Here is a 27,756-nt window from a genome sequence, read left to right as displayed (position 1 = left end):
AACCACTTAGCAAGTCCCTTTATTACAAAATCGTCACATGATCACGTGTTCAATTTCTGGGAGTGTGGCGAACACTAGGGCAGCGCAGCGAGTCTCAATGCAGCTCAGTGCTCAGCTCCACGACTCCCAGGAGGCGTCGTGCTGGCCGGCGAGAACGCCCATGGCTGTCCACTCGTGGCCTCTGCCTGGCCGCTTGGGAGACCAGCTCCAACCCCTACCTCTGCCGCCAGCCCCACCGCAAGTTCCCGCTGACCCGAGAGTGGCCGAGACGGAGGCTCAGAAGTACCCCCAGCCTGTGCTGGGGGCCCCGATCCTGATGCGGGGCGCACCCGCCACCGGGCTCACTGGCAGCACTCGGCCACGTGCTTGAACAGCTCCTCGCCCTGCTCGTCGCTGAAGCACCGCAGGCAGTGGGGGCACTGCAGGTCCCCCTGGCCTCTCTGGGTCACTCCCGAGCACCCGCCCTCTGCGGGGAGGTCCAGCCACTGAGATCCCGTCCCAGGCCTCCGGCCACCAGCTGCCACAGGCTCCGAAGCGTCGGTCTCTAAATACCTGGGAGATCTGCTCCCTGTGTGAATCCGGCAGGAGACTGGCTCACGAGAATCCTAGAAAAAGGCAGGCGTCCGCTCCCGAGGCTGGTTTCGGCTCCAGCGTCTGGAGCCGCGTCCATCGCTGTGCAGGACCCGCACCTTTGCTCTGCCTGGGGCCGAGGCTCGAACGAGGACGTGCCAGGGACGACTGAGGGGTCCGGACCCCCCGCCTGTGCCCACGAGGGGGCCACCCCATCACGCGGCACGGAGGGGCCGTGTGCAGGAGCTCCCAGTCGGGGCACGAGCTCAGGACAGGCCGGCGGACGCCACCCTCCGCGCGCACACAAATGCCACCAGGAGGTTTCCGGGCACTGGGCATGGCGGCCCTGCCTGGAGCGGAACCGAGGCCTTGGCAGCCGCAGGAGAGCTCGAAATGCGTGGAAGAGAAACGAAGACGACTCCCGCCCCGGGCCCGAGGAAACCCCGGCTGTACCTGTCTCCAGGACGCCTGGCGCTGCAGCGAGGCCACCTGCTCCTCCAGCTCATGGATGCGGCTCTGCGCCCGCTCCCTGTCCGCCCTCTCCGACGTGAAGTCGTCTTTGTAGGCGAGGATCTGCGAGAGGGCACGCCCTCATCAGGAGGCGGCGGCCCCGCCCCCCGCGTCAGGAGGATGAAGCCCGGCCCCCCGGCGTCAGGAGGAGGAAGCCCGGCCCCCTATTCCCTCAGGAGGAGGAGGAGGCCCCGCCCCCCGGCGTCAGGAGGAGGAGGCCCCGCCCCCCGGTGTCAGGAGGAGGAAGCCCGGCCCCCTATTCCCTCAGGAGGAGGAGGCCCCGCCCCACTATCCCTTCAGGAGGAGAAGGCGGCCCCGCCCCCCGGCGCCCACGCTGTGGCCGCACCTGCTGCTCCAGCATCTGCACGCGCTCCAGCGCTGCGTCCCGTGCGCTCCTCGCCGCAGCCAGCTCCCGCCGCGCCTCCGCGCAGTCATCCATCTTCTCCTCCAACTGCGCGTTGAGCCGGGAGACCTCCTTCCGCATCAGCTCGGGCTCCAGGGGGACTTGCAGGCCCTTTAGCTGCGCGTGGAGCCCCCTCACGTACTCGTCCCTGCTGGCGTCGTAGCGCTGCCACCTGGCATTGAGGTCCTCGACCTGGGGGCCGGAAAGCGCCCTCGAGCCCGCCCGGAATACGAGACCCGTCCCCACGTGGAGGCCGGCTGCGCCCACTCTGGACGGGGGGACGGGGCGGGGGGGCGGGACGGGGGGAAGCACCCGGACGCGGTGACGGCGAAGTCGCTGCCTGAACGCTGGATTGACAGTGATCCCTGCACCTCATTTAGCAACACGCGAATTAACTTCGGAGTGGAGGACAAACGGATGTGCTCAACACGTCCTTTTGGGCAAACGTGTCGGGCCTTTGGGGACCCTGTGTATCAGCCGAAGCGACCTCAGGGCAGGGGAGACCCCTGGGCATAGCAAGGGGAGGCCCCTCACCCACAGTCCGCGCGGGGCGCTCGGCCCGAGTGCGATCTCAGACACTCACGTGAGTCACCTTCTGCCTCAGCACCCGGTTCTCCTCCCGTAACTTCTCAACCACCGCGTGCACAGAGGCGTCCCCTTCCGTACACTTGGGCTGCACGAGAAAGGGACCAGAACCCGTGTGACCGCACCTTCCGTGCAGGCACCGAGTCGCAGACGGCCCTGCAGCCGCCCTGCCCCTGCGGCAGGTGCAATGGAGACAGGAAAGGACAGGCGCTTCCAGAGGGGAGGGTGGTCCTGGCCCCGCCCAAGCCCACCCCACAGAGGGGCCAAGCCTTGCACCGTCTCCACGCCCGAGACCGCCCAGCGTCACAGGGCTGGGGCCAGGGTGGAGTTGGGGCAGGAAGCCGAGCTCGCTGTAACCAAAGAACTTCCCGGCCCAGGGCCCATGGCCGCCAGGAGCAGGCCCCTCCTTCGGGCCCGCTGTCCCTCCCGTTGGGTGTGTCAAGATGACCACGGTCAGCTTCAGGGGCTGACTGTCTACAACAACCTCCCCTGGGATTTCGAGGCTGGTGGGATTCACCTCTAGAAGCCCAGGCGTGCTGACCCAGTCCCAGCAGGGTGGGCGGGGCTAACCGAAAAGCCATCAGAAATTCAGTCATTTAACAAACCGGATGGATGGCGGTGACATTTTTGTGAGAATTCCCCTCGAATGACAAAGGAACTGCGTGTGCTAACCTGGCGGGCTTGGGAAACCCCGCTGACTCGGCCAAGACCAGCGCTGAGAAATGACGCCTGCTTAGAGCCTCAGCCCAGGCCAACCACGACCGGCTTTCAGATCCCCAGAGAGAAAGGGCCCCATGACTCAGAATCATACGAGTCCATGGCCTGCCCGGAGAGCACTCTGGTTTCTCAGATGTGCCCTGTTCTTTCTGAGGTTCCTTTTTCATGGGATTCTCAGACCGAGGCCCTCCCCCACACCCGGCCGAGCTGCTGCTAGGGGACTGCAGGGCTCGTCCCAACAGCCCTACATCACAGGGTGCGGTTCTCGACCAAGCTGTCACAGCCCCTGCACCACCACGACCCCACAGCCCCCGGAGGAGCCCCCTGATTTCTCAGGTGGGGGCTTCCTGATGCTGAAACCCACCCACTCCCCTGCACCCACACTGCTCTCCCCCCATGGGCCCCGTCCCAAGTAGCTCCAGGCAGGAGGCACAGCACCAAGCGGGGCCCCGTGTCCTCCCTGCCCAGGCCTGAGGCCCCATTCAGGGCCACCTCCCCACTGGGCCCAGGGGCAGCTGCAGGTCCGCTCTCCTGTGACATCCTGCAGGCCCCACTGTCCTAGAGGAAATCCCCAGAAGGGCGGGCGGCCGAGACCCTCCCCGTGGCGCAAGGCGAGGCCTGCTGACCCCAGGGCCTACCTCGGGGCTCTGCTCCCCCGCGGTCCCCTGTCCCCCCTGGCGTTCATCCAGACACTTGGCCAGATGCTGGCACATGTGGGCCGTGGCAGCCAGGGTCCGCCGCAGCTGGTGGGTCTCGTCGGCCAGGGAGCGACACAGGACGTGGCTGGCGGCCCGGGCCCGCTCCTTCTCCGCCACACTCCTCCGCAGCAGGGCCACCTCCTTCTCCCGCTCGAGCCCCGGCTGGCTCAGGAGCTGCTGCGCCTCCCGCTCCTTCTCCTCCAGCTGCTCTGAGAGTCTCTCGATTTCCTAAGGGGAAGATTTAAAAGCACAACTGATCTGACTGCAGTTGGAGAATACTCTTGAGAGTCCCTTGGACTGCAAGGAGATCCAACCAGTCCACCCTAAAGGAAATCAGCCCTGAATATTCATTGGAAGGACAGATGTTGAAGCTGAAACTCCAGTACTTTGGCCACCTGACGCGAAGAACTAACTCACTGGAAAAGACCCTAATGCTGGGAAAGACTGAAGGCGGAGGAGAAGGGGACGACAGAGGATGAGATGCTTGGATGGCATTGCTGACTTGACGGACATGAGTTTGAGCAAGCTCCAGGAGTTGGTGATGGACAGGGAGGCCTGGCATGCTGCAGTCCATGGGGTCGCAAAGAGTCGGAAACGACTGAGCAACTAAACTAAACTGATCTGACTGAAAGAAGCAGCATCAGAAATAAACATTCACAAAGTGAAGACAGGCACAGACGCCCATCTGTACGGGCGTTCATTCGGAGGCTGGCTTCTGGATGGATGATTAACTCAGGAGTTTCAGCCCCAAAAGTTATACCTGAAACGTCATCTAAAATTCCGATTTCAAGAGCAAACTCGTAAGGTTAGATTTTACATCATCAAATTACTAAGTGTGGCAATCGCAAACCTCTTGAAAGAAAGAGCAGAAACTCCCCCGCAGTGGGCAACCCCCAAAGCCACGCCCACGTTCTCACCCCGACACCTGGGAACGTGACTTCATTTAGCTCCAAAGAGCTGTTCAGTCCGTGAGGATGTAATTAGTTAAGAGGAAGGCATGCTGGATCTGATGGACCCTGATCCAACGTCCAGTGCCCTCATAAGAGGCGAGTATGGACACGTAGAAGAGGCTGCGTGTGGCGAAAGGCAGAGACTGGACTGTCCACACCCAGAGGACGCCAGGGTGCCAGCAGCCACTGGGAGCTGAAGAGGACCCGCCCCACACCCTGGTTCAGGGCTTCTGGCCTTCAGAGCAGCGAAGATCAAGGATCTACTGCCTTTGTGCTGTGCACACTAGCTCATGCCCAACTCTGTGATTCCAGGGACAGCAGCCACCAGGCTCCTCTGTGCATGGGGTTCTCCAGGCAAGAGTACTGCAGTGGGTTGCCATGCCCTCCTCCAGGGGATCTGCCTGACCCAGGAAGCCCAAGTCTCTTGCGTCTCCTGCATTGGCAGGTGGGTTCTTTACCACCAGCGCCACCAGGAAGCCTGCCTATTACTGCCTTAGGCCACCCGGCTGATGTTAGAACAGCTCTGGGAAGCTAGTATCCCCGACCACAGTCCTTCAGATGCCGCTGGCTTTCAGCACCCCCAGTTGGGTTCTGCACTCGGCTCTGTGCTGTCCCACTTTCAGAGTAACGTCCACCGTAACGAGCATGCGAGGGAGGTGCAGCAGGAGGAGCCCGTCCATCCTACACGGGGGAAACAGCTTCTGGAAAGCCAGGGTGGAGACTGAGCATGCACGGGGAGCGCGGCAGGGAGCATCGGAGCTCCGCTCACGCTCACGCTTACACGAGGGACCCAGGACCTCCCCTCCACTACTCACAATCTGGCCAGGGGTCTCGCCAGGGTGCTGGCACGCGTCTGTGGCACGTGTATTTTGCACTCAGGGGTCTGACAGCACTGTCCTGGTGCCCTGCTTTTCTGCTCCTTGGTAAAATACTGTGTCCCACAGCAGCGCACAACCTGCCTGTTCTTTTCAACTACAGCCTGGAGCTTAAGCCAGAGTGCAGGCTGACCAAGCACACGCCTCCAGCTGGTGTGCCTCGTGCAGACACAGCCACGGGATACATCCCTAGAAGGCGCGTCCCGTGCAGACAAGCCACGGATACATCCCTAGAAGGCGTGCCCCGCGCAGACACAGCCACGGATACATCCCTAGAAGGCGCGCCCCGTGCAGACACAGCCACGGGATACATCCCTAGAAGGCACGCCCTGTGCAGACACAGCCACGGGATACATCCCTAGAAGTCTCACGGCTGGGTCTGCCCAAGCCTGGGGTTAGGAAGTAATTGTGGGGATTTCCCTGTTGGTCTAGTGGCTGGGACTCCAAGCTCCCAATGCAGGGGACCTGGGTTCCATTCCACGTCAGGGAACTAGATCCGACATGCTGCAACTAAGACCCAGCACAGCTAAATAAATAAAATATTAGAAAAAAGAACTGATGGGGTGGACCTAGAGGCAATCATACTAAAGTCAGAAAGAGAAAGACAAATACCATATATCACGCATACGTGGAATCTAAAATATGACACCAGTGTTCCCACCACACAGAAACAGAGGACACTCTGTGGTTGCCCAGGGGGAGGGCGAGTGGGGAGGGCTGGGGTGGGAGTCTGGGATTAGGAGAGGCGGACAATTAACAGAGAAGGAGCAGACAAGGCCCTACTGTGGAGCGCAGGGAAGTGTACTCGGCATCCTGTGGTAAACCACACGGGCAAGAATACGAAAGAGTATACACCATATACATACACACACATGCATGGGCTTCCCTGGTGGCTCCGACGGTAAGAATCCGCCTGCAATGCAGGAGACCTGGGCCAGGAAGATCCCCTAGAGGAGGGCATGGCAACCCACTCCGGTATTGTTGCTCGGGAAATCCCATGGACAGAGGGGCCTGTCTACACTTTATGGGGTTGCACAGAGTTGGACACGACTGAGCGACTCACACACACACGTATGTATACATACACCGTTTTATATATATATGTATAACTGACTCAATTTGCCGTATAGTAGGAATTAATGAAATACTGTAAATCAGCTATACCTCAATAAAAGTAAACAACTGGGGGACTCAGGAGCACGGCCAGGCTCTGGGTCCCTCCCTGGGCCCAAACCCACATCCATGAGGCAAGGGCTGCTCCCCCAGCATCGGTCATGCCCCATCCACAGATAACCCCAGCCCGTGACAGCAGCGCGCTAACCAGGTGACCAGAAAATACTCTGAAAGCCTCGTCCTCGTTCTCTCGGGGAAGTTTTTTCGCGCACCTTACAGGATCTATTTCTCGACCAGGGATCGAACCCAGGCCCTTGGCAGTGAAAGCACAGGGTCCTAACCACTGGGCCACCAGAGCTCCCTCAGGGAGCTTTAAGAGCACCCTTTTCCCCGTTTTCCTCGGACTTTGCTCTAGAAGTGAACAGAAAGACAAGAAGGGAAACTCCATTAGAAGAATCAGTCGGCCTAGCTCTCTTGGGAAAGGCCTCGGGGAAGGCCAGGGACTCACTCATGAAGGTGGCGAGGGGACAGCAGGTGGCCGTGAGGGCAGCGGGCGGGGAAGTGAGGTCAGGCCCTGGCAGATGGGCCATGTCCAGCACCAGGTGGACGGGAAATCAGGACTGGCGACAACGGGTGTGACAAGCGCCAGCGGATCAACTTCAGCAGCAGGGCTCTTGCCCAAAGGCGTCCGGTGCTGGCGCGCCATCAGCCCATCATGCCTCACTGCCCTCTGACCTCACGGGCATCACAGCCAAGCCGGGCAAGGCCTGTTCTTGGAAGGCCACTACTTCATCCTTCCTTTGGGCCCTGATGACCTCACCGCTGGGCTGAAGGAGGAAAAGAGGCCTCTCTCTGGACCTGGCCAGAGGGCATCAGAACCTCCTCCCAACACACGGCCCTCCAGCACCAGGCCGGCCCTGCAGGCCCCGTCCAGGGCCTTCCGAGCCTGTCCACACAGCTGGGGCCGCCGGCAGGTGCCAAGGCACTTGGTCTGGGTGAGCCCCAGAAAGTGAAAGTGAAGTCGCTCAGTCGTGTCCGACTCTTTGCAACCCTGTGGACTGTAGCCCACCAAGCTCCTCCTTCCATGGGATTCGCCAGGCAAGAATACTGCAGTGAGTTGCCATTTCCTTCTCCAGGGGATCTTCCCGACCCAGGGATCAAACGCAGGTCTCCCGCACTGCAGGCAGACGCTTTAACCTCTGAGCCACCAGGGAAGCCCAACCCTGATGGGAGGGCAGGCTCTCTCTGCAGACTGTCCCGGCAGCACTGAACCTAAAAACACAAACCCAGACCCAGTTCTCGGCCTTGGACTGTGTTCCTTAAAAACTGGCCACTTTTGAAGGCCTACCAGCCAATCAAGGCCCCGTCCTGTGCTTTCCTGTGGGAAATACGGCAGGGGCTTCCCTCCAAGGGGACACAGCCCCAGGCCAGCACGGCCCAGCCTCCCCGGGCGCGTCTCCCTGTCCAGCAGCACAGCCCTGCGGGGATCCTGTCGCTGCCGGGGGACGGATGTGCCCGAGGACATCGACCACACATACCCAACTGCACCGAGTTCCCCTCCCAGTCGCTCAAAACCGAATCTGGAGGAATCACTGAGAGCACAGAGCCCTGTCCTGCGGGGACGGTCACCTCCCTGAAAAGCTAACTCAGGTCAGAAGCTGTGGCTTCAGCAGGAGCGCCTCTGTCCCTTGTCTCTATCTGATACGGAAGAGTATTCACGTAAAACAGAAGTGTTTACGTGTCCTGTATGTGAAAGATATCAATATACATAAACAAATATGCATGTTGTGAATGCAGACAGAAGTCTGTATGCGACACCAGTGCAGGCCAGGCCCCGTGGGGCCAGCTTCTAAGGCTCACGGGGGTGAGTGGCCAGGAAGTCAGTGACCGTAAGGAGGCAGCGGCACCGGCTGCCCTGGCCTCTGCCTCCACCTCCCGCCGCCCCCTCACATCCTCTGTGAGGCCGGAGGACTTCGGGCAGCACCTCATCTGCAAGCGTCCTGAGCTGCTAGATGGAGACAGGCCGAGCAACAGCGCAGCAGGGGGTCCCCCGGCTTCAGGGGCTCGTGGGGTTTCCCAAAGACGCTCCTCGCCGCACCCACCCCAGGAGGAGGCCAGGAGGTGTCTGCGAAGAAGACCGGGGGTGCCGCCTCAGGACCGGGGCCCCTTCTCCACCTGCTGACGACACAGACCCAGAGCACCGCACCTGGCCGACGAGGGGGAGGACTGCTCGGATCTGAAGGACACAATGACTTTATGTTTTGTCTTAAAAATCTTCCTTCAAACATCAGTTTAGAAATGACCTGGCTCCGGCATCCCTGGTGCTCCACAGCTTAAGAATCTGTCAGTGCAGGGGACACGGGTCTGACCCATGGAAAAGACCCCCACATGCCATGGGCCAGCTAAGCCAATGGGCTGCAACGATGAAGCCCGCCCGCTCTGAACCTGAGCTCCACGGCCAGAGAAGCCACCGCAGCGAGAGGCCTTCACCCCGCGACGGAGAGAAAGGCCAGAGCAATGAAGAGCCGGCACAGCTGTAAACAAAGGCCCAGAAAGAAGGACCGACCTGGCTCACGTGCAGACTTGCCACATTGACAGCCTCACCACCAGGAACCAGCCAGCGCCTGAGGAATGAGGCAGGCCACTGCAGGCTGCTCCCCGCCCGCCAAGGGCCACCTGACCTACCGCCCCACAGCCGCATGCAGACCCCAGACCCCTGCAGCCCCCAGGTTTTCAGCACTTGTTGCTCTGAAGTGGGAGGCACACTGGCCCGTCTGGCCACGTGTCCCAGTCCAGTTCGTAACCGTTAGAAACTGCACGCGTCACACCGTCTCCGCCTCCATCTTCACGGGGTGTCTTATAAGGATACCAGGCACCGGGGGCCCACCCTAGTCCAGGAAGACCTCACTTGATCACACCTGCAAAAGCCGTACTTCCAAATAAGGTCTCAGTCGCTCAGGCATCTCCAACTCTTTGCAAACCCATGGACAGCAGCACGCCAGGCCTCTCTGTATTTCACCATTTCCCGGAGCTTGCTCAAATGCATGTCCACTGAGTCAAAGATGTCATGCAACCATCTCATCCTCTGCCACCCTCTTCTCCTGCCTTCAGTCTTTCCCAGCATCAGGGTTTTTTCCAGTAGGTCAGTTCTTCACATCAGATGGCCAAAGTATTGGAGCTTCGGCTTCAGGATCAGTCCTTCCAATGAATATTCAGGACTGATTTCCTTTAGGATGGACTGGTTGGATTTCCCTGCAGTCCAAGGGACTCTCAAGAGTCTTCTCCAGCACCACAGTTCAAAAGCATCAATGCTTCAGGGCTCAAGCCTTCTTTATGGTCCAGCTCTCACATCCATACATGACCACTAGAACAACCATAGATTTGACTACAGGAACCTTTGTCAGCAAAGTAATGTCTCTGCTTTTTAATATGCTGTCTAGGCCGGTCATAGCTTTTCTTCCAAGGACCAAGCGTCTTTTAAAAACTTTCATGACTGCAATCACCATCTGCAGTGATTTTGGAGCCCAAAAAATAAAGTCTCTCATTGTTTCCATTGTTTCCCCATCTATTTGCCATGAATGAAGTGATGGGACCCAGATGCCATGATCTTAGTTTTTTGAATGTTGAGTTTTAAGCCAGTTTTTTCACTCTCCTCTTTCACTTTCATCAAGACTCTCTTTAGTTCCTCTTTGCTTTCTCCCATTAGGGTGGTGTCATCTGCGTATCTGAGGTTGTTGATATTTCTCCCAGCAATCTTGATTCCAGCTTGTGCTTAATCCAGCCCAGCATTTCACATGATGTACTCTGCATATAAGTTAAATAAGCAGGGTGACAATATACAGCCTCAACATACTCTTTTCCCAATTTGGAACCAGTCCGTTGTTCCGTGTCTGGTTCTAACTGTTGCTTCTTGACCTGTATACAGCTTTCTCAGGAAGCAGGTAAGATGGCCTGGTATTCCCATCTCTTGAAGATGATCCACACAGTCAAAGGCTTTTGCATAGTCAATGAAGCAGATATTTTTCTGGAATTCCTTTGCTTTTTTATATGATCCAATTGATGTTGGCAATTTGATTTCTGGTTCCTCTGCCTTTTCTAAGTCCATCTTGTACGCCTGGAAGTTCTTGGTTCATGTACTGTTGAATAAAGCCTAGCTTGAAGGATTTTGAGCATTATCTTGCTAGCATGTGAAATGAGCAATTGTGCAGTAGTTTGAGCATTCTTTGGCATTGCCTTTCTTTGGGATTAGAATGAAAGCTGACCTTTTCCAGTCCTGTGGCCAACGCTGAGTCTTCCAAATTTACAGACACATTGAGTGCAGAACTTTAACATCATCTTTTAGGATCTGAAATAGCTCAGTGGAAACTGATCACCTCTATCCACTAGCTTTGTTCATAGTGATGCTTCCTAAGGCCCACTTGACTTCGCATTCCAGGCTGTCGGCTCTGGGTGAGTGGTCACGCCATCATGCTTGTCTGGGTCGTGAAGGCCTTTCTTGTGTAGTTCTTCTGTGGGTGCTTGCCACCTCTTCTGCTTCTGTTAGGTCCACAGTTTCTGTCCTTTATTGTGCCCATCTTTGCATGAAATGTTCCCTTGCTATTTCTACTTTTCTTGGAGAAATCTCTAGTCTTTCCCATTCTCTTGTTTTCCTCTTTCTTTGCATTGTTCACTTAAGGCTTTCTTATCTCTCCTTGCTAGTCTATAGAACTCAGAATTCAGATGACTTTCCTTTTCTTCTTTGCCTTTTATTTCTCTTCTTTTCTCAGCTATTTGTAAGGCCTCCTCAGACAACCATTTTGCCTTGTAGAATTTCTTTATTTTGGGGATGGTCTTGATCACTGCCTCCTGTACAATGTCACGAACCTCCGTCCATAGTTCTTCACACACTCTATCAGATCCAATCTCTTGAATCTATTTGTCAAATTTCCATTGTATAATCACAAGAGAATTTATTTAGGTCATACCTGAATGGGCTAGTGGTTTTCCCTACTTTCTTCAATTTAAGTCTGAATTTTACAATAAGGAACTCATTATGTGAGCCACAGTCAGCTCCTGGTCTTATTTTTGCTGCCTGTGTGGAGCTTCTCCATCTTTGACTACAAAGAATATAATCAATCTGATTTCGGTATTGACCATCTGGTGATGTCCACGTGTAGAGTCGTCTCTTGTGTTGCTGGAAGAGGGTGTTTGCTATGACCAGTGTGTTCTCTGTTAGCCTTTGCCCTGCTTCATTTTGTACTCCAAGGCCAAACTTGCCTGTTACTCTAGGTATCTCTTGACTTCCTACTTTTGCATTCCAGTCCCCTATGATAAGAAGGACATCTTTTTTTGGCGTTAGTTCTAGAAGGTCTTGAGGGTCTTCATAGAACCATTCAACTTCAGCTTCTTCTGCATTCGTGGCTGGGGCATAGACCTGGATTAGTGTGCTACTGAAAGGTTTGCCTTGGAAACAAACCAAGATCAATCTGTTGTTTTTGAGACTGCACCCAAGTACTGCATTTCGGGCTCTCTTGTTGACTGTGAGGGCCACTCCGTTTCTTCTATGGGATTCTCGCCCACAGTAGCAGATGTGATGGTCACCTGAGTTGATCTCACCCACTGTCTTCCATTTTAGTGTCCTAATTCTTAAAATGTCAATTTCACTCTTGCCAACTGTTGTTTGACCAAAGTAAATCAATTTACCTTGATTCATGGACCTAATATCCCTGGTTCCTCTGCAGTCTTTTTCTTTACAGCACTGGACTTTAGTTTCACCACCAGACAACATCCACAACTGGGCGTTGTTTCCACTTTGGCTCAGCCTTTTCGTTCCTCTGGAGCTATTTCCTGCTCTTCTCCGGTAATACACTAGGCACCTACCAACCTGGAGTCCCTCTTTCAGTGTTGTATCGTTTCGCTTTTTCATACTGTTCATGGCGTTTTCCAGGCAAGAATGCTGAAGTGGTTTGCCATTTCCTTCTCCAATGGACCACGTTTTGTCAGAACTCTCCACCACGACCCATCCGTCTTGCGCGGCTCTACACGGCACAGCTCACAGTTTCACTGAGTTAGACAAGGCTGTGGTCCATGTGGTCAGTTTGGTTAGCTTTCTGTGATTGTGGTTTTCATTCTGTCTGCCCCTCTGATGGAGAAGGATGAGAGGCTGGTGCAAGCTTCCTGATGGGAGGGACTGGCTGTAGGGAAAACTGGGTCTTGCTCTGGTGGGCGAGGCCATGCTCAGCGAATCTCTGGTCCGATTCTCTGCTGGTGAGCGGGGCTGTGCTTCTTCCCTGTAGTTCGGCCTGAGGCGGTCCAGCCCTCGAGTCGCCATCTCTACTGCAGGCTGTAGGCTCTACGACAGGGGTACTGGTGACCTCTGCCCAGAGGACTGAGGCCAGCAGGCCGCACCCCCCAGGACTGCCGCTGCCAGTGCCCCTGAGCACACAGCTGGCTACTGCCGACTCACGCCTCTGCCAGAGACTCTCACGCACTCCTAGGCAAGTCTGGCTCAGGCTCCTGTGGGGTCATGGCCCCTTTCTCCTGGGTCCTGGTGCACACAAGGTTTTGTCTGTTTCCCCAGTCCTTTGGAAGTTCTGTAATCACATCCCGCTGACTTCAAGATCAGATTCCCTGGGATGCCAGCCCCTTTGCCAGATCGCCAGGTTGGGAAGTCTGTTGTGGCCCCTAGAACTTTTGCAACAGTGTGAGAACCTCTTTGGTATAATTGTTCTCCAGTTTGTGGATCACCCACCAGGCGGCTCTATGGTGGGTGTACAGTCAAAGCTATGGTTTCTCCAGTATCATGTACGAATGTGAGAGTTGGACCATAAAGAAGGCTGAGCGCCGAAGAATGATGTTTTTGAACTGTGGTGCTGGAGAAGACTCTTAAGAGTCCTTTGGACAGCAAAGAGATCAAACCAGTTAATCCTAAAGGAAATCAACCCTGAATATTCAAAGGACTGATGCTGAAGCTCCAATACTTTGGCCAACTGATGCGAAGAGCCAACTGACTGGAAAAAGACCCTGATTCTGGGAAGGATTGAGGGCAGGAGGAGAAGGGGACAACAGAGGATGAGATGATTGGATGGCATCATCGAATCAATGAACATGAGTTTGAGCAAACTCCAGGAGATGGTAAAGGACAGGGAAGCTTGGTGTGCTACAGTCGATGGGGTCACAAAGAGTTGGACATGACTTAGTGAGGGAACAACAACAATAAACCTAGAAAGATCTCCAATCAGCAATATAACTTTACAAGTTAAGGAACTAGAAAAGAAAGAACAAACTAAATCCAAAGCTAGCAAAAGGAATGAAAAATAAAGATTAGGGCAGAGATAATTGAAATAGAGAACAGAAAAACTATAAGAGAAATCAATGAAACCAAAAGTTAGCTCTTCAGAAATATCAGCAAAATGGATAAACTTTAGCTAGACAGATTACAAAAAGAAAGTAGACACTAATTACTAAAATCAGCAATGTACGTAGAGATGTTACTACCAATTCTATGAAAATACAAATGAGTACTATGAACAATTATAAACCAGCAGATGAGATAACCTAGATGAAACAAATTCTTAAAAACACAATTTCTACCAAGACCAAATCACAGAAACAAAAACTCAATAGACATCTAACTACCAATAGTAAGGAGAGTGAATCAGTAATCAGAGATCTGCCCACAGGCTTCCCTGGTGGCTCAGTGGTCAATCCACCTGTCAGTGCAGGAGACACAGGCTCGATCCCTGATCAGGGAAGATCCCAGATGCTGCAGAGCAACTAAGCCTGTGCACCACAAGTATTAGCCTATGCTCCAGAGCCCGGGGATACCGACTGCTGAAGCCCACGTGCCTGAAGTCCGTGCTCCTCAAGAGAAGCCACTGTGCTGAGAAGCCTGCGCACCGCGACAGAGCAGCCCCTGCTCCCCCGACTAGAGAAAGGCCCGCACGGCAACGAAGACCCAGCCAGCCAAAAATACATTATTTTTAAAAAATATCTCCCTACAAAAAAAGAAAAAAGGCTTGACACTGAAGATTTTATCAGTGAATTCTATCCAGTATTTAAGAAATATTAATAATACCAATTCCTCCCAAACTCTTCCAAAAAACCGAAGAGGAGGCAACATTTCCTAACTTATTCTGTGAGGTCAGCAGCCAGACAGAGGCAAGAAAGCAACAGACTGATGTCCCTTATGAACACCGATGCAAACATCTTCATGAAGTATGTGCACGCATGCTCACTCAGTCGTGTCTCATTCTTTGTGACCCCATGGACTGCAGCCCACCAGGCTCTTCCGTCCATGGGCTTCCCCGGGCAAGAACACTGGAGTGGGCTGCCATGCCCTCCTCCAAGCCCACACACTGTATCTGAAGACGATCAGGTAACTTGATTAATATCTGATAAACAACAACATATGAGACGAGGTCTTCCGAGGAACACAAGGCACGCCTGTGTGTCCTTGTCTGTTTTCCATCTCTGACAGCATCAATCCCTTGCAATGAAACGAGAGTGCTATTATTAATCTTTTCTAATCACAACATTTTTCACCACATTTGCTACATGTAGATTTAGGTAATAACAGTACTGTGCTGTGAAGTACAGTTACCTTCACAAACATATTTCATCCAAAAAAAAGGAAGGGAGGGAGGAAGGAATTGATCAACGTAAGCTACTACATTACCAGAAGGAAGGGGAAGAAAACATATGATCATATCAAGTGATGCAGAAAAGCATTCGACAAAATTCAACACTTTCATAATAAAAACACGCAACAAACAGCAACAAAAGGAAACTACCTCCGAGTAAAACCATAGAAAAACCCACAGCGAACACCACCTTGCTGTTGTTCAGTGGCAACGTCATGTCCACCTCTTTGCAACCATCTCCCAGAGTCTGATCGACGGATGTCTGTTGAGTCCATGATGCCATCCAACCGTCTCATCCTCTGTCACTCCCTTCTCTCCTGCCCTCAATCTTTCCCAGCATCAGGGTCTTTTCAAATGAGTCAGTTCTTTGCATCAGGTGGCCAAAGTGTTGGAGCTTCAGCTTCAGCATCAGTCCTTCCAGTGAATATTCAGACTGATCTCCTTTAGGATGGACGGGTTGGATCTCCTTGCTGTCCAAGAGGCTCTCAATGGTTTTCTCCAGCATCACAGTTCAAAAGCATCAATTGTTTGGCACTCAGCCTTCTTCATGGTCCAACTCTCACATCCATACCTGACTACTGGAAAAATCATAGCTGTGACTATCCAGACCATTGTTGGCAAAGTGATGTCTCTGCTTTTTAATATGCTGTCTAGGTTTGTCATAGCTTTTCTTCCAAGGAGCAAGTGCCTTTTAATTTCATGGCTGCAGTCATCATCTGCAGTGATTTTGGAGCCCAAAAAGTAAAGTCTGTCACTGTTTCCATTGTTTCCTCATTTGTTTGCCATGAAGTGATGGGACCGGATGCCATAATCTTTGCTTTTTGAATGTTGAGTTTTAAGACAGCTTCTACACTCTCCTCTTTCACTTTCATCAAGAGGCTCTTTAGTTCCTCTTGGCTTTCTGCCATAAGGGTGGTATCATCTGCATATCTGAGGTTATTGATATTTCTCCCCAAAATCTTAATTCCAGTTTGTGCTTCATCCAGCCCAGTGTTTCACATGATTTCTCAGATTTCTCAGGAGGCAGGGAAGGTGGTCTGGTATTCCCATCTCTTTAAGAATTTTCCAGTTTATTGTGATCCACACAAAGCCTTTGGCATAGTCAATAAAGCAGATGTTTTTCTGGAATTCTCTTGCTTTTTCTATGATCCGAAGGATGTTGGCAATTTGATCTCTGGTTCCTCTGCCTTTTCTGGCTTCCCTGATAGCTCAGTTGATAAAGAATCCTCCTGCAATGCAGGAGACCCCAGTTCAATTTCTGGGTCGGGAAGAGCCACTGGAGAAGGGATAGGCTACCCACTTCAGTATTCTTGGGCTTCCCTGTGGCCCAGCTGGCAAAGAATCCAGCAGCAATGCCGGGGACCTGCGTTCGATCCCTAGGTTGGGGAGATCCCCTGCACAAGGGAAAGGCTACCCACTCCAGTATTCTGGCCTGGAGAATTCCATGGACTGTATAGTCCATGGGGTTGCAAAGAGTTGGACACAACTGAGTGACTTTCACTCTCACTGTCTTTTCTAAATCCAGCTTGAACATCTAGAAATTCATGGTTCATGTACTGTTGAAGCCTGGCATGGAAAATTTTGAGCATTACTTTGCTAGCGTATGAGGTGAGTGCAACTGTGCAGTAGTTTGAACATCCTTTGGCTTTGCCTTTCTTTGAGACTGGACTGAAAACTGACCTTTTCCAGTCCTGTGGTCACTGCTGAGTTTTCCAAATTTGCTGGCATATTGAGTGCAGCACTTTCACAGCATCATCTTTTAGGACTTGAAATAGGTCAACTGGAATTCCATCAGGTCCACTAGCTTTGTTTGCAGTGATACTTCCTAAGGCCCACTTGACTTCGTACTCCAGAATGTCTGGCTCTAGGTGAGTAATCACACCGTCGTGGTTATCTGGGTCATGAAGATATTTTTTGTACAGCTCTTCTGTGTATTCTTGCTACCTCTTCTTAATATCTTCTGCTTCTGTTAGGCCCATACCGTTTCTGTCCTTTATTGTGCCCATCTTTGCATGAAATGTTCCCTTGGTATCTCTAACTTTCTTGAAGAGATCTCTAGTCTTTCCCATTCTATTGTTTTTCTCTATTTCCTTGCACTGATCACTGAGGAAGGCTTTCTTATCTCTTTCTGCTATTCTTTGGAGCTTTGGAAACTGCGAGCTGTGCAGCCCAGACAAAAACTGAAAAATCTCAATTTTTTTTTTTTGCAGAAATAGGAAAACTGATCCTAAAATTCATATGCAATCTGAAAGGACCCCAAATAGCCAAAGCAATATTTAAAAAAAAAAAAAAGAGAGAACACTTCCTGATTTCAAAACTTACTACAAAGCTATAGTAATCGAAACAGTGAGCACTGACATAAAGACAAACATACAGACCAAAGAAAACTACACAGAGCCCAGAACAGACCCTGCCTGACAGACGGGTTGAGAAGGGCGCTAAGACCTTTCGATGGGAAAGACAGGCTTTTCAAAAAATGGTGCTAGGAAAACCGGATATCGGCTTGCCAAAGAATGAAGTTGGACCTTTATCTAAAACTTCCGTGGTGATCCAGTGGTTAAGAACCCACCTGCCAATGTAGAGGGCACAGGTTCGATCCCTGGCCTGGGAAGAACTCACATAATGCGGAGCAACTAAGCCCACGTGGCACAAGTACCGACGCCTACGCGCCCTGGAGTCCGTGTTCCACAAGAGACACCACTGCGACGAGGAGTCCACCCGCCACCAGAGCAGCGCGCGGCAAAGAACTGCCGCAGCCGAAAATAGACAATGTTTTCAAATACATGGAAATGACCTCAAAATGGACCAAAGACTTAAACGTAACACCTTAAGCTATAAAACTCTTAGAAGAAACATAGGGCAAACACTTGGTAACACTACATTTGACAACGATGTCTTGGTTATGGCATCCAAGGCACAGGTAGCAAAAGAAAACAGACAAATTGGCAATTTTTAAAATGAAAGTTTAGAAATTTTGCACACGAAACAACAATATCCGTGGAGCAAAAAGACAACCTACAGAATGGGATGTTCAGTTCAGTTCAGTTCAGTCGCTTAGTTGTGTCCGACTCTTTGCGACCCCATGAGTCGTAGCACACCATGCCTCCCTGTCCTTCACCAACTCCCAGAGTCCACCCAAACCCATGTCCATTGAGTCGCTGATGCCATCCAGCCATCTCATCCTCTATCGTCCCCTTCTCCTCCTGCCCTCAATCTTTCCCAGTATTGGGGTCTTTTCTAATGAGTCAGCTCTTCGAATCAGGTGTCCAAAGTACTGGAGTTTCAGCTTCAGCATCAGTCCTTCCAATAAACACCCAGGACTGATCTCCTTTAGGATGGACTGGTTGGATCTCCTTGCAGTCCAAGGGACTCTCAAGAGTCTTCTCCAACACCACAGTTCAAAAGCATCAATTCTTCGGCACTCAGCTTTCTTCACAGTCCAACTCTCACATCCATACATGACCACTGGAAAAGCCATAGCCTTGACTAGACGGACATTTGTTGGCAAATTAATGTCTCTGCTTTTTAATATGCTGTCTAGGTTGCTCATAATTTTCCTTCCAAGGAGTAAGCGTCTTTTAATTTTATGGCTGCAGTCACCATCTGCGGTGATTTTGGAGCCCAGAAAAATAAAGTCAGCCAGTTTCTACTGTTTCCCCACAGAATGAGATGAAATATTTGCAAATTATATATCTGTTAAGGGATTAGCATCTAGCATATATAGAGTACTCCTGAAATTCAACAAAATAACCCAGTTCAAAAACAGACAAGGACTTCCCTGGTGGCCCAGTGGTTAAGAATCCACCTTGCAACGCAGGGGACTCAGGTACAATCCCCGGTTGGGGAACTAAGACCCCACCGCAGAGCAACTAAGCCTACGAGCCACACCTAGAGAGCCTGGGTGCCGCCGCTGCTGAGCCTGCATGCGCTGCAGCCTGCGCGCTGCAACGAAAGCCCGTGCATCACAACCAAAGAGCCTGCACGCCGCAACTAAGGCCTGATGCAACCAACTAAGTAAGTACCTTTAATGGGCAAAAGGCTTGACGTTTCTTCAAAGAAAATATAAAAATGGCCAATAAGCACACGAAATGATGCTCAACATCACTTATCATTAAAAGGAATTGCAAATCAAAACTACAATGCTGCTGCTGCAGTCGTGTCTGACTCTGTGCGACCCCATAGAGGGCAGCCCACCAGGCTCCCCCGTCCCTGGGATTCTCCAGACAAGAACACTGGAGTGGGTTGCCATTTCCTTCTCCAATGCAGGAAAGTGAAAAGTGAAAGTGAAGGAGAAGGCGATGGCGCCCCACTCCAGTGCTCTTGCCTGGAGAATCCCATGGACGGAGGAGCCTGGTAGGCTGCAGTCCATGGGGTCGCAAAGAGTCGGACATGACTGAGAGACTTCACTTTCACAACTACAATAATTTTGTACTAAATTGTTCTTGTTGTTTAGTTGCTAAGTCACATCCAACTCTTTGTGAACCCATAGACTGCAGCCCGCCAGGCTCCTCCGTCCATGGGATGTCCCAGGCAAGAATACCCAAGTGGGTTGCCGTTTCCTTCTCCAGGGGATCTGCCTGACCCAGAGACCAAACCCACATCTCCTGCATTGGCAGGTGGATTCTTTATCACTGAGCCACCAGCAAAGCCCTTGTACTAAATTACCACACACCTATTAGGCTGCCTACTAACAAAAATACAGAAAATAGCAACGTTGGTTAGGATGTGGAGAAATTAGAACCCTTCTGCCCTATTTATGGGAATGTAAAATGGTACAGCCACTGTGGAAAAACAGTATGGAAGTCCCTCAAGAAATTAAAAATAGAAATATCACACGATCCAGCAATGTAGCAATTCCACTTCTGGATAAAGACCCAGAAGAACTGAAAGAAGGATCTGAAAGAGATATTTACACACTTATGTTCATGACAGCAGTGATGTTTGTAAAAGCTAAAACACGGAAGAAACCCTAGTGTCCATCAACGGAGGAATAGACAAAAGCAAAATGTGGAGCATTATTCAGCGTTAAAAAGGAAGGAAATTCTGACAGATGTTACAACATGGATGAACCTTGAGGACATCATGTTAAGTGAAATAAACTAGTCACGAAAAGATAAATAGCGTACTATTCCATTTATCAGATTGATTATATTCTTTGCAGCCAAAGATGGAGAAGCTCTATACAGTCAGCAAAAACAAGACTGGGAGCTGACTGTGGCTCAGACCATGAACTCCTTATTGCCAAATTCAGACTTAAATTGAAGAAAGTAGGGGAAACCACTAGACCATTCAGGTATGACCTAAATCAAATCCCTTATGATTATACAGTGGAAGTGAGAAATAGATTTAAGGGCCTAGGTCTGATAGATAGAGTGCCTGATGAGCTATGGAATGAGGTTCGTGACACTGTACAGGAGACAGGGATCAAGACCATCCCCATGGAAAGGAAATGCAAAAAAGCAAAATGGCTGTCTGGGGAGGCCTTACAAATAGCTGTGAAAAGAAGAGAAGCGAAAAGCAAAGGAGAAAAGGAAAGATATAAACATCTGAATGCAGAGTTCCAAAGAATAGCAAGAAGAGATAAGCAAGCCTTCTTCAGCGATCAATGCAAAGAAATAGAGGAAAACAACAGAATGGGAAAGACTAGAGATCTCTTCAAGAAAATCAGAGATACCAAAGGAATATTTCATGCAAAGATGGGCTCGATAAAGGACAGAAATGGTATGGACCTAACAGAAGCAGAAGATATTAAGAAGAGATGGCAAGAATACACAGAAGAACTGTACAAAAAAGATCTTCACGATCCAGATAATCATGATGGTGTGATCACTGACCTAGAGCCAGACATCCTGGAATGTGAAGTCAAGTGGGCCTTAGAAAGCATCACTATGAACAAAGCTAATGGAGGTGATAGAATTCCAGTTGAGCTACTTCAAATCCTGAAAGATGATGCTGTGGAAGTGCTGCACTCAATATGCCAGCAAATTTGGAAAACTCAGCAGTGGCCACAGGACTTGAAAAGGTCAGTTTTCATTCCAATCCCAAAGAAAGGCAATGCCAAAGAATGCTCAAACTACCGCACAACTGCACTCATCTCACACGCTAGTAAAGTAATGCTCAAAATTCTCCAAGCCAGGCTTTAGCAATATGTAAACCGTGAACTTCCTGATGTTCAAGCTGGTTTTAGAAAAGGCAGAAGAACCCGAGATCAAATTGCCAACATCCGCTGGATCATGGAAAAAGCAAGAGAGTTCCAGAAAAACATCTATTTCTGCTTTATTGACTATGCTAAAACCTTTGACTGTGTGGATCACAATAAACTGGGGAAAATTCTGAAAGAGATGGGAATACCAGACCACCTGATCTGCCTCTTGAGAAATTTGTATGCAGGTCAGGAAGCAACAGTTAGAACTGGACATGGAACAACAGACTGGTTCCAAATAGGAAAAGGAGTATGTCAAGGCTGTATATTGTCACCCTGTTTATTTAACTTATATGCAGAGTACATCATGAGAAAACGCTGGACTGGAAGAAACACAAGCTGGAATCAAGATTGCCGGGAGAAATATCAATCACCTCAGATATGCAGATGACACCACCCTTATGGCAGAAAGTGAAGAGGAACTAAAAAGCCTCTTGATGAAGGTGAAAGTAGATAGTGAAAAAGTTGGCTTAAAGCTCAACATTCAGAAAACAAAGATCATGGCATCCGGTCCCATCACTTCATGGGAAATAGATGGGGAAACAGTGGAAACAGTGTCAGACTTTCTTTTTCTGGGCTCCAAAATCACTGCAGATGGTGACTGTAGCCATGAAATTAAAAGACACTTACTCCTTGGAAGGAAAGTTATGACCAACCTAGATAGTATATTCAAAAGCAGAGACATTACTTTGCCAACAAAGGTCTGTCTAGTCAAGGCTATGGTTTTTCCTGTGGTCATGTATGGATGTGAGAGTTGGACTGTGAAGAAGGCTGAGTGCCGAAGAATTGATGCTTTTGAACTGTGGTGTTGGAGAAGACTCTTGAGAGTCCCTTGGACTGCAAGGAGATCCAACCAGTCCATCCTAAAGGAGATCAGCCCTGGGATTTCTTTGGAAGGAATGATGCTAAAGCTGAAACACCAGTACTTTGGCCACCTCATGTGAAGAGTTGACTCACTGGAAAAGACTCTGATGCTGGAAGGGATTGGGGGCAGGCGGAGAAGGGGATGACAGAGGATGAGATGGCTGGATGGCATCACTGACTCGATGGATGTGAGTCTGAGTGAACTCTGGGAGTTGATGGTGGACAGGGAGGCCTGGCGTGCTGCGATTCATGGGGTCACAAAGAGTCGGACACGACTGAGCAACTGATCTGATCTGATCTGATCTGATTCCATTTATAGGAGGTATCCAGAGCAGTCAACATCATAGAGACAAAGTAAAAGGGTGGCTGCCAGTGGGGTGGGGGGACAAAATCGGGAGATGGGAAATCATTGTTTGATGGATACAGAGTTTGTTGCACAAGATTAAAAGAGGTATGGAGACAGATGGTAAAAAAATAAACACACACACACACCCAGCACACACACAAAACCTAATATAACCTGTTTGAAAGTGTGCGTGCTCCTCCACTCATCAACAGCACAGCAGAAGGAAAGGCGCAACCGGATCTATCAGGAGCAAGCAGGGCCCATGAGGCTAGCGACAGGGCTGAGTAACTACAGGCCGCACAGTGAGTCAGCGCCATTATTCCACAAAGTCTTAACTGGAAGAGCTATGCAAAGTCCTCCGTCCAGAGCTCATGTGACAAATAAGCTATGGTCTGAGCCCCACTGTGGCAGCAAAAAAGATCAGAATTCTCAAGACTGATCTGGCCCCACCACACACGAACTGCAGCCTGGCCACAGATGCTCTGATCACCTGGCCGTCCTTCCACACCTGTGAGCCTCAGCGTCTTCCCCGGGAGCCCGCGGTCCTCCCAGACCTGGCTCACACGGTCCAGCCCCGCTCCGAAGCACCTGGCTGACGTGGCCACTGATGAGACGCGTGAGTCAACCAATTCCTCTGGTTGCTTTCACTCTGCGGCCACTTCAGTGACCCCAGGGTCTCTGCGAGGTGTACACCTCTGCATCCTTCCACGGGCTCTGACCAACCCCAGAGATATGTAGGGGTAAGCAACAAACGTATAACTCCGTAAGACACCAGATCATTTAATTTCTCTTTAAATAATTTAAAATCCTAAAACAAAAAGCACATGTCGGAGGTCAAAGGACCAGTAGTCCCAGAACTACAGACCTGATTCTACCTGAGCTTCGGTTAGAGGCTGGGGGCCACGGGACGTTGGGGAGACATGGCAACTGAGCACCAGTGGCCACCAGCATCCTGCTCGGGAGCGATGTGCTCCAGTCCCCGCTCTGCACCCACCTATCACTCCTGGTGTCCACAACATAAGGTCAGCGGTGCAGACCACGAAACTTCCTGCTACCCTGGTATGTTACAACCCACCTTCCCCAAAAAAAGGGAGAGAGCTGGACTGAGGAAGACGTCTATCTCCCAAAGGCATTTAAAACGATGCAGACAAGAAAATATTGACATCATGATGTTAGGGAATTAAAATGGAAGTAGGCTTCTCCAGGCTTCAGGTGCAGAACAGCAAGCCCCTGACCTGCTCCTGACTTGCCTGGTCACCGCCTGGGTTACGTGCCTACCCACTAGCACACCGGTTGTTACCAGCAAGCCAAGTGGCACTTCAGATAAGACAGGGAGAGGGTCTTGGAATTTCTTGAGACCCTGGAGGTCTGGCTAGGCCCTGAGGTTCAAGAAGCCTTATGATTCACAAAGTCAAACGAACAGCAGTGTGTGAAGGACTGAGCGTGCATTGTGTGTGTAGCGATTGGTGTCTTTTGTTAATGAATCCTGAAAACCTGAAACAGAAGGAAAACTTTCAGTAAAACACATGATATTAAGTAAAACTGTAGAAGACAGCATGAATTCAATGGTGCCAAATGTATACAAACCCTATAGTTAAAGGAAAAACAGGGAAGAGGCATGCCAAGAGATTAACACTGGTTATCTCCCTGCAGTGCCATTACGGTGGCTATCTTATTCTTTAGTCTTTCCTCGGTTGCTCAGATATTCAAAATTACTTTTATAAAACAAAACAAAACACGTCTGTCTTTCGCTCTTGGCTGCAGGGCCAAGCCTGGTAGTAAAAGTTCTCTTTTGCAGGCCTAGATTCTTTACTGGGAAACCTGGATAATAGTGATGCGCCAAATGGGATAATAGATCAGAGTTCACCAAAAGGTCTGGGGCAGTGCCAAACAGCTATTGTAGGAAAACACTGTTACTCTTGCTCCTGATTTGAGTATTTAATAATATTTCATGCAGACAGACATCATAAGATGTCTTATGATGTCAAAGACAAGGATAAGAAAGTGGGAAAGTAAGGATTTAAGTCTGTTTTCAGGCACTCTGGCAGCGTCCCACTCTGTTATCACTCCCTGCAGAGCAGAGGTGTTACTACTGAAAGATACATTCACAACGAGGGCTAACAGAGATCACGGACATTAGGGTTCACATGGCCCTGAACCTAACACAACCCACACACACGAGGAGCCTAGAGGCATGCACTACACACACCCAGCCCAGTGCCTGTGCACGGAGCGCAGGACTCAGCATGAACACACACACACTCCAGACACAAACAACACCCACACTCATCCCCTAAGACCCAACACAGGCACACATCCCTCAGAACCCAACACAGATATACACCCCTCAGACCCAACGTGGGAGGAGACCCCTCTGAATTCAGCTGGTACACAACCATCAGATTCAATACCGGCACACGACAACCCTCAAAACCATCACAGACAAGAAAACCTACAGAACCCAACACACATACACGCCTCCAGAGCCCAGACGAGCGCCCACACCCCTCGGACCCAGCACACACACAGACACACACAGCACTCAGAACCCCAAACACACACACAGACACACACAGCACTCAGAGCACATGCACTTCAGAAACCAGCAGAGACACACACCCTCCTCAGACTCACGTGGGAACACTCCACTCAGAACCCAACAAATGCAGATGCCCTTCAGAGCCCACACACACAGCCCTCACACCCAACACAGACAGACATGCTGCTGAGAATGACTCAGACACCACCCAGACACGACACAGACACACACATCCCTGAGAACCAACGCAGACTCCACTCCTCAGAACCAAAATGGTACACTTTCCTGAACTGAACATGGAGGCAAAAACTTGAGATCCAGTATGTGCAACACACCCTCAGACACAACACAAACACACACTCATCAACCCAAAACAGAAACACACTCCTCAGATCCAACATGGGAGCCCACACATGTCTCAGAACCAACATGGACAAATACTCTTTACTCCAAAAATGGGCACACGCTGCTTAGAACACAACTAGGAAACACAGCCCTCAATGCCAACAAGGACACATAACCCTCAGACCCACCATGAACACACCCATCACAAACAACACAGACACACAACCCTTCGGAACCAATGCAGACACAACCATCAAAACCAACATAGGAACAGACCCTTCAGAACAGACTCACAACCTGCAGATCCTAGTCACACACACACACCGCTGAGACACCCGCATGTACAAACACACCTGAAAACCAACACAAAGTGGGAAGGAGAGTGGGATGGATTCCGAGTAGCACATACATTACCGTGTGTAAAACAGCCACCACTGTTTCACAGCAGGAAGCTGCTGTACAACACAGCTCAAATTCAGTGCTCCGTAACGACCTGGAGAGCGGGGATGGGTGGGTAGGAGGAAGGGGACATGTGTATCCCCACGGCTGACTCATGTTGACTTACGGCAGAAGCCAACCCAACAGTGTAAAGCAATTATCCTCCAATTAAAAATAAACTGTAAATAAGTTTATTAAAAACAACACAACCACATACTCCTTAGAATTAATATGGGTGCACAGAACCCTCAGACACAACCAGGGAACATTACCCTTCAGAACCCATCACGGGAGCAGACACAGCCCAGACTCTACACAGGCGCACACACGGCTCAGACCCAGCAGGGGAAAACACACACAGCACCCCAAACCAACACACACACGCCACTAAGAGCTGCTGCAGACACAAAGCCTTTAGCATCCACAGAGGCACAAACACCTCTGAGAACTGAGCCCAGGTAGACAGCCCTCAGATCCCACGTGGGAGCAGATGACTCACATCCAAGAACCAGCAGGGACACACCACCCTTACATCCAACAGGCGCACAACCTCTCAGAACAGAAATGGACACACACACCCTCCAGAGCCCAACACAGAAACACACACTCCTCAAAGCCAACACAGACACACACACCCTTCAGGACCAAGATGGGCAGATCCGCCCTTTAGGCCCAACAGAGCCACACAGGCACACACACCCCTCAGAAGCCAACCGGGGGCAGACGGCTCAGCACAGCCAAACGTACACACCCTCACAACCACACAACCCCTAACTAACACAGGAGCGCAGATCCCTGAGAACCCAGGAGATGCGCGAGCACACCGCAACTCAACACGGGCACACACTCCTCAGAACCCTCAGGACACACAACCATCAGCCTCAACAAGCCACACGCATCCCCCAGAAGCCAACACACTCACCTGAGAAATAACAGACACACACAGCGTGGTCGCAGCACCCCTCAGACCCGACGTGGGAACAAACACACCCTTCGTAACCAATATGGACACACACCCCTCAGGCCCCACAGGGTAACGCCACACACACACACTAACATGCACACACCCCTCAGAACCAACTCGACACACATCCCATATAATCAGAAAGGACAAACACCCCTCACAACCGACAGGGACACACAGCCCTCAGACTGAGCCCTGGCACACACACCTCTCAGAACGTGAGGGAGCGACACACTCCTTCAAACGCAACAGGGTCAGACCCCTCAGAACCCAACACACGCACACACATCCCCTCGGAATTCAAACCGGCAGACACAGCCCTCAGACCCAACGCGGGTGCGGAGCCCGAGAACACAGCGCGCACACGCACGGCGGAACCCGGCTCGACGCACAGCCCTGACACCTCTCGCGGCGCGCACCGCCCAGAACCCACAGACACAACGGCTCAGCCGCGGCAGACCACGCACGCCTCACGCCCGGCGGGCGCACGCAGCCTCCGGGGACACGCGCCCCCAGGGAGCCCCCGGGAAGCCTGGCCCCGCCGCCCCGCACCTGGCGCAGCGCGGCCTCCGCGGCGCCGCCGTCCCGCTGCCGCAGCTGCTCCCGGAAGCGCGCCACCTGCTCCAGCAGCGCGTCCACGAGCGACGGCGCCGTGTCCCCCTCGAGCGCGGCCAGCCGGGCGCGGAGGCGCGCAATGAGGGCGTCCCGGGCCGCCAGCTGGTCTTGCAGGCGCCTCAGCCGCTGCCCCGCCTCGTGGTACAGGCCGCAAAGCGCGGCAGCCGCGCGCGGGGCGCCCTCCCGCCCCCCGGACTCCGCATCCCCGGACGACATGGCTGCGGGCCTGGCCGGGAGGCGCGGACCGCCGGCAACTTCCGCGCCGGGTCTGGGCCGGGGGAGCAGGGGGGGCGGCCCAGCTTCCCGGAACTTTTCCCGGCGCGCCCCGCCCTCCGCGGAGATCCCGAGCCCGCCCGGCGCCCAGAGGCAGGCCCCGCCCCCCGCGGACAGCGTGGTCCCGC

General features: G+C 51.8%; 1 protein-coding gene across 1 annotated transcript; it reads right to left on the bottom strand.

Moving 5' to 3' along the window:
• On the bottom strand, window positions 1–27,756 carry TNIP2 (TNFAIP3 interacting protein 2). The gene is made up of 6 exons (XM_061421022.1): window positions 27,293–27,756; window positions 3,424–3,711; window positions 2,067–2,156; window positions 1,427–1,675; window positions 1,024–1,143; window positions 1–605 (listed from the first exon to the last, which is right to left on the bottom strand). The coding sequence occupies exons 1-6, from the start codon at window positions 27,569–27,571 to the stop codon at window positions 342–344; spliced, it is 1,290 nt and encodes a 429-aa protein (XP_061277006.1). The 5' UTR covers window positions 27,572–27,756; the 3' UTR covers window positions 1–341.

The sequence above is a fragment of the Bos javanicus genome, chromosome 6 (genome assembly GCF_032452875.1).
Source record: "Bos javanicus breed banteng chromosome 6, ARS-OSU_banteng_1.0, whole genome shotgun sequence".
NCBI lineage: Eukaryota > Metazoa > Chordata > Mammalia > Artiodactyla > Bovidae > Bos > Bos javanicus.
Note: the sequence above shows the minus strand (reverse complement) of the source record. Positions and strands in the feature narration are given on the sequence as shown.